Genomic DNA, 7536 nt, shown 5'->3' with positions numbered 1-7536 from the left:
TGAGTTTCTATTTTCTTCACCTTTTCATTTTTCTTTTGTGCATGAGAAATAGTTTTGTGGATTTTATATTATGCGGTTTGATTTTACAGCATGACCGTTAGAGAATTGGGTTTATCTGATACTGTTCTGGACTCGTTGGCTCAATGCTTTTCTAGAAATACTAGTGAAATTAAGGTTTATTTTTGTCATTCATTGGTATTGTCCCTATTGTATTTACACTTCATCTCCGTCTAGATTATTCTTATAAAACCTGGTCGTAGTGTAAGCATTTGTCCAGCCGTTTCACATTTCCTTTGTGCTGGCTTTATAGAGATATGAATCACCATCAAACGTCTTATACATGCTAGATATGAAACTCTTAGTAATGAAGACAATGCTGCTAGGGATTCCAAGAATGGAGATACCAAAGATATTTCTCAAAGTGAAAAGTCTTTTCTGGAAAAGGATCTTGAAGCAGCTCTTGACTCCTTTGACAATCTTTTTTGTCGACGCTGTCTTGTAAGCCTTTTATCCCATAGGGGGTACTGAATAGACTTCATTTTCTTTTACTCTTTATATCTCGCCAGCAGCCCTAACGTCAATTTTCACCTTTTTAGGTTTTCGATTGCCAATTACATGGATGTTCCCAGGATCTTGTCTTCCTCGTAAGTTTTATTGGTAGGTTATTATCTTCATGAACTTTCTTGCATATTTCTTGACTCAATAAATTTAACAGGCTGAGAAGCAACCTCTGGAACCCTCTTGATACTGAACATGAACCATGTGGGCTGAATTGTTTTAAATTGGTATACAGTCTCTGCTTTTGATTTGTCTGAAGAATTTTCTGAAATAGTTTACTTAAGGTTCTTGAATTATTTTAGGTACTTAAATTAGGAAGGTTTTTCAATGCTACCTCTTCTGCCCAGGCTGATGTTGAAGAGAAATGTTCAGGTAGTTCTTTATCTAGGAAGAAGTCTTTTGCTAAAAGGTGAATAAAATGCAGCCAAAGTGAAAGTACCTTGAAAAGCTCTTGAAAAAGGACTGCTAGAGAAAGGAATAATGGAGATATTTGGGAGAAACAGGTCAGCATATGCTTGGATCAAATGTATTACCTGTGCCTTCTCTGATGCTTACTTTCATGCGTTGGACCCCTAATCTTCATCTTCGATTTGTTCATGCTGTTCAAAGACTTGGAGGACAAGAGAGTAAGTTACTTTATTCCATTAACATAGATCTATTTTCTTTTCCAATTTTATTTAATCTTGCTCGGGTAATGATTAATTAACTCCATAGTTTAGTTAATTTATATGTTATTATTACATATATTTGCTTCTTCTTTTTTTAAATAATATTTTCTTATTTGGGATGTGTGTATATATATAGGAGCAACACCAAAATTGGTTCTTCAATTGATGAATATCAAAGGTTTAATTATTACTCATGTCAAGAGTCATTTACAGGTATATATATGAAGTTAGATAATTGTTATCACAATCTGAATTTGAATCTTTTAATTTGGTTAATTTCTTTTATTTCTATTTATCTATTTCTTTTTTTTTTCAGATGTACAGGAGCAAGAAGGTAGAGGACACAAATAATCAAGGTACATATATATAAAATGTTTAGTTTAATTTTTTTAATTACTCTCTACAAGATTATCAATGAGTAATTAGGGTTACATTTGTACTTAATTGCAAACCTAATGAATTTGATTATGTGTGTATATATATGACAGTAGTAATAGCTGATCATCATAAGCTTCTAATAGAAAATGGAGAGAGAAATAATGTTTATAATCTCAGCCAGCTTCCCATGCTTCAAAGTTATAGGTATACACACATTAGCTTCATCACAATAATTAATTTAATTAATTCAAATTATCTCAAATATTTTTTTAATAATTCTTATAATCATTGTAAATAATTACCTTACAAACGTATAACTGTTTTCTTATATAAGTAAATAGATTTATAGAGTTGGCTTTATTTGCTCTGGGAACGAGTAAACAAAAATCAAATTGTAAAAAAGAAATAATTAGACATAAAGGAGGCGCATGTCTATATAATAAAAGACAACAGAAGTAGACAGTGCAACTTAAGAAAACCATAGTAGCTGATGCACTTTAGTTAGCTTTTGTACAGTTGACTATGTTGATGGCTGCAACTAGTAACCAGTAATTAAATATTTAATTAGAATATGAATTCATTACTTTGTCCATTATTGTTGATATCATACTCAGTTGAGCTACTTTCTGTTTTATAGTTTTATTAGCCGAACCTTTTGGTTTTATCTCTATAATCTTTAAGCGTCAGAGAGTTCAAATTTTTAAGTTTAATTAATCACTAATACGATTCATTCCTTTTCTTGTAGCAACCAAAACATGTACTTTTTAATTGTATTCAATGTTTTTTGATGTCATGAGTCCTGATACTATTTGCATGATGCTGATTTTTTCCTCAAGTTTTCTAATATGCTTTAGTTTGTTTTCATGTACCCTCTCAAGTTTGTAATTGATTTGCGATGCTGTCCTTTTAGTCATGTTTAAGTAATATCCAGCTCTAATTTTACATGCAGGAAGAGACTATTTACTATGATAATTGATCTTCCAATAATATTTGATGTTGTTACATGAATGGGAAAAGACACCAGCTTCTAATTATAGCAGTAACAAATCTAGGCTAAAAATGAAAGTTAGGCTACTTTTAAATTCTTAGATCAATTGGTAAAAACGAAAGTTAGGCTACTTTTCAAGGTGCAACTTTAGATCATTGCTAACACTTGTATTGCTACATTGATGTAATATAGTTATAGGCTTGTAGCATTTTTTGTTGTTTAGATTTGTAACATGATTTATTACTTTTCAAGAGAAATTTGTGTATCAATATTTTGAATTTAATGAAATATCTCATTTTGTAGTAATTAATTTCAGCATAATAATAATAATAATAATAATAATAATAATAATAATAATAATAATAATAATAATAAAAATAATAATAATAATAATAATAATAATTATTATTATTATTATTATTGTTGGTAAAAATAATTGAAATTATAGAAAAAAAAAAGATAATTTGTTGCTGCTAAAAAAATGAGTATAATATAACTAAAAAAAACTTTAAGATTTTAGCTACAATAGTAATAGCAGCTAAAAGTGAATAATAGTATAATTTTATAATTTTTTTAGTGGCTATATAAATTGCCGGTAAAATGGATTTTAGCGGCAATAGTAATGGCAACTAAAAGTGAACAATGTTTCGATCTTAGAATTACTTTTAGTGGCCATATAAATTGCTAAGAAAATTGTCCCTAAAAGTTATATGCTTTTTGCGGCTATTAAAATGGTCATTACCGGCAAATGTTATAATGACCACTAAAATCTTTTAGCGGCGAAGCATAAGACGGCTAATGTCTAATTTCCGGTAAATGTATTAGCGGCTATTTTATTGCCGCTAAAAGTAAAATAAATGACCACTAAAAGTGATTATTTTTGTAGTGCTTAATTATGTTTATAGTGACAAGATGGAAGGGTTGTACGCTAACTTATGACCTGTGTGACAGTATATATATATGTATATATATATAATGTATATTATCTCTATTTCTCTGATGTTTGTGTTATTTAATCGTATTTATTTAATTATTTCAGTTTTTACGAAAATTTGAACGCCACTATTATAATTATAGGCTTAATAGTAAATACTTAGTTAAGTTTTAAAAAAGCAAATTAGTAATGTTTAATTTTCAGTATGATCATGACATATTAAAAATTGAGCCGTTTTATAACTAATGATAATTTCTTTTCCTTGAGGAGCATATAGTGAAATCGAAACTTGTATTACTATCTAATGATTAATGCTATCCTGGCCTCTTCCTAGGATTGTAAATTTAAAATGGATAATGATAGAGAGACAAAAAAAATAGTCAAAACTTATCTTATTTTGCATTAATTAATTATCGCAACAATTAATGAATGCTAAATAAGACAAATTATAACTGTTTTTGGCTGATTTTCTTTGGCTACCAAACATTTTCAATTTGAAATATATCATATATGTTACAAGAAAAGTTGGATAATTTTCTATGCACTAATTCGCATATTTGACCAGACCTAACACGTAATAATAATTAAAGAGTAATTAATACGTAACAAAATAAGGACTTAATAATAATTTCTACATGCTTAAACTTGCATGGCTATGTCCTTCTTCCGGAACAGCAGCACCATTATTTTTGTTAGAAGTCCCCATCTCAGTCTCTGCAGCCTCAAGTTCTCTTCTGAATTTGCCATAGATATCACTCCTGTAAAACTTTCTTGTCCTCAATACCAATATGAACGAAACAAAGCAACCAATCAAAGTGGAAGCAGTGATTATAATAAAAGCCATTCTATAACACCGCACTCCAACGCAAGAAAGGTCCTCTCCATCAACCCTCTTAAGCCCTTTCGCTTCCAATAGCTTCAACGCCTCTTTATCATACAAAGAGCCCGTCACTTTCACATTCAATATGTAAGATCCAACGGGACTCGCCGCCGCACCAAAATTGTACAATGTTGAGTAGTATTTGAGACCAAAGATTTCGGAAATGATTGCAAACATTAGAGGCCACTGAGCTCCAAAGCAGAACCCTATGATCACCGAAGACAAGTAGAGAGAGTTTGGAACACCGAGAGCTATGAGGACGTGACCAACGCAAGAGAGAAGCATGACCAGTGAGAGCATCAAAGGCCGAGGGAATCTGTACTTCTTCAAGAGAATCTCCGACGCAAAGCCGGAAGCAACGCGCCCGAGGTAGTTCCATATGCTAACTAGCGATACAAACGTTGTGGTGCTCTTTTTAGGGTACCCTAGAGAGTTCCCAATCTGTCCCAAGTTGTCAATGGCGGTTAAGGTTCCACCCACACCAAACGTGGTTGCAATGAATAGAATCAACATGTCAATGCTAAACAAGGCTTGTAAGATGGTATAGTCCTCCCCCCTGCTCGGAGGTTTGAACGCGGTGCTCCAACAAGAAGCGGATTTAGAATCAGCAGAATCAGTGTCAGTGTTAGTGTTAGTATTAACAATATTAACACTGACACTGGGATCGGATTCTACTGCTGCTGTTTCTTCAGATTTATAATTTATGCTCGAAGGTTGAACTTCGGTAGTCCTGGCTCTAAAGTTGTTGAATTCCTCTCTAAACACAATAGCAAGAGGAAGAAGAAGCAAGAAAACAACTACCAAGCCATCCACCACGTCCTCGACGGTGGTAAAACTAAGCTTGTTTTGTACTATGATAAGCACCATAAGAAAAGCAGCTAAACCAAGAGAAATATACAAAAGATTGTTAAAGACTTTGAGCTCCTTTTTCTGTTGAACCGCATCGAGTTTCAAGATCCTAATGGTGGGTAGGAAAATGAAGGAAACCGCAGCCGGTAACCAACCTATAAGTAAGATAAGAGACTTGGAATCATCACCATAGAAAGCATGGTAGAGCTGCGTGATAATGGCGCCACTTAAACCAACATAGCCTTTGAGAAGGCCTAGTATGCTTCCGCGGCTACCGGGGAAGTTCTTGACGCACGTGACTAACGCCCCGGTGTTCGCAAAAGACTGCGAGTTGGCACCAATGCAAATGTACAGGCACATCTGCCAGATCTGCGGTCTGGGAATTCGGTTAGTTACTGAGAGCCAGATCATGAGGTAACCAAAGAGGTTCATGATTGCGCCGATGGAGAGAACAACCCAAGTGGGAGTAATCTCATTGATTAGTCCCGAGAGCACGCCAACATTGGCGCCAAGGTCTTTGAAGAAGCTTAGCATGTTGAGGGTAGATTGGTCATATCCTAGTGAGATTTTGATGTCGTTGGAGTACAAGCCGAACATGTAAGTTGCACCCGCAACGGCCATGATTAGAAGTGAGGCGAATACCATGAACCAACGGCCCTTGATTACTTGGTGAGTGAATGACATTATTGCCCTCCACCCACCTTTAGGGAACTCGGATGAAGAAGAAGAAGCCACCACCATTGTTTTGTATTTCTAATAAGTGGTGTTATTTGGATTATTATTCTTATGGTTTATTGTAAGCTTATGCGGAATCCTCTATATATATATATATATATATATATATATATATATATATGTGCATATCCGTGTGTGGGATAAATTGGATTAGAAATAGAAAAAAAAGAAAAGAAAAAGTTGCACACGGAATAAATTATGATGAGTTTTTGACTTTGAAATACCGGTCGTTGAAGGATTTTAAGTAAGTTGGGTGTCTGTGATACCCGGGGAAAAATGATTTCTTTTTCGCATATTTTTTGACAGAAACATGCATCTTCTCTTTGTATGTGTGTGCGCGCGCGAGAGATAAGTAGTAGTACAATTATATGAGCTTAGAAAACGACATGCACTCTACGCGGTGCTCCTTGATTACCAATAGAAGAAAAACAATATTGCTTTAACTTTATATTTATAATAGAACTTATATTCACTCTTAATTAATTTTATTTCTTTAATTTCGTTATTTTAACATCTCATTGTCCTTTTTATATATAGGCATGGTATTATTCCAGCATGTTCCTATCATATATATATATATATATATATATATATATGTATATATATGTATATATATATATATATGTGTGTGTACATATGAATCATCTAAATAAAGCTTATATTGAGAGATAGATGATGAGACTGAATCAGTGGAAAAGTGGGGAGGACCGAATGGAAGGCCAAATTCTATTTTCAAATGAATCCCCTGGTTCAGATTTTGCCACCTCTATGATTTTGGGTACAACGAAATTGAACAAAACTCCAATGTCTCTTTGGCAATTACTCGTTCCTTCAAAAATTTTAATCAACTATTATATCATAATTTACTAAAATACTAACTTCTTTTCCAAATCTTCTGTCATCGACGTCGTTGCTTGATCGTCAACCAGCTTCCATAGTTGCTGCTGCAATCTTCCTCATCACCGCTAGTTCATCAATAAAGACCCTCATCAGTATCGTTTTCCTCCAGATCAGAAATGAACGGTGCTGCTAGACTCCTAAAATAACCATCCACTTAATGATAAAAATAATCATCCACATACCTAGTGAATTGAATATCCAGCATATTTTAATTGTTTATAACTAAATTCAATCCAATCAAAACAATTGTCCACATAAGAATTAAAATAACCATCTGCATACCTACTAAAAAGACTATCATGAACTAGCCATTGAAGTAGCTTCAATGAAAGGCCCTAATGAAAGATGCAACGACTAGCACTGCTGTTGCTCCTTCAATAGTTCGAAAACTACTGGTGACGGCCACTGGTAACGATGAAGGTTCTTCTCCAGTGATTCAAGTGAAAACTGCGTAATCACTAGCTCAAGTGGTGATTGATGTAGAAAATCACGCAATGACTAACACTGTTGCTACTCCTTCAACCGATGAGGATGAAGGATTGGATGAAAAAGAAGAAGAAATGATTGAGAGAGTAAAACTATACAACCTTTGCTAAACATCCAGAAGGAGAATGAAGAGTGGCATGACAACAGCAGCAGTAGTGGA

The 7536-nt window shown here is 33.7% G+C and overlaps 1 protein-coding gene across 1 annotated transcript; it reads right to left on the bottom strand.

Annotated features, from left to right (window-relative positions):
- Window positions 1-3992: 3992 nt before the first annotated feature.
- On the bottom strand, window positions 3993-6310 carry LOC112754265 (protein NUCLEAR FUSION DEFECTIVE 4). The gene has a single exon (XM_025801830.3). It carries the CDS (start codon window positions 5994-5996, stop codon window positions 4158-4160), a length of 1839 nt encoding a protein of 612 aa, XP_025657615.1. The 5' UTR covers window positions 5997-6310; the 3' UTR covers window positions 3993-4157.
- Window positions 6311-7536: the final 1226 nt, after the last annotated feature.

The sequence above is a fragment of the Arachis hypogaea genome, chromosome 16 (genome assembly GCF_003086295.3).
Source record: "Arachis hypogaea cultivar Tifrunner chromosome 16, arahy.Tifrunner.gnm2.J5K5, whole genome shotgun sequence".
In the NCBI taxonomy this organism is placed as follows: domain Eukaryota; kingdom Viridiplantae; phylum Streptophyta; class Magnoliopsida; order Fabales; family Fabaceae; genus Arachis; species Arachis hypogaea.
This window is presented reverse-complemented; position numbering and strand designations above follow the sequence as displayed.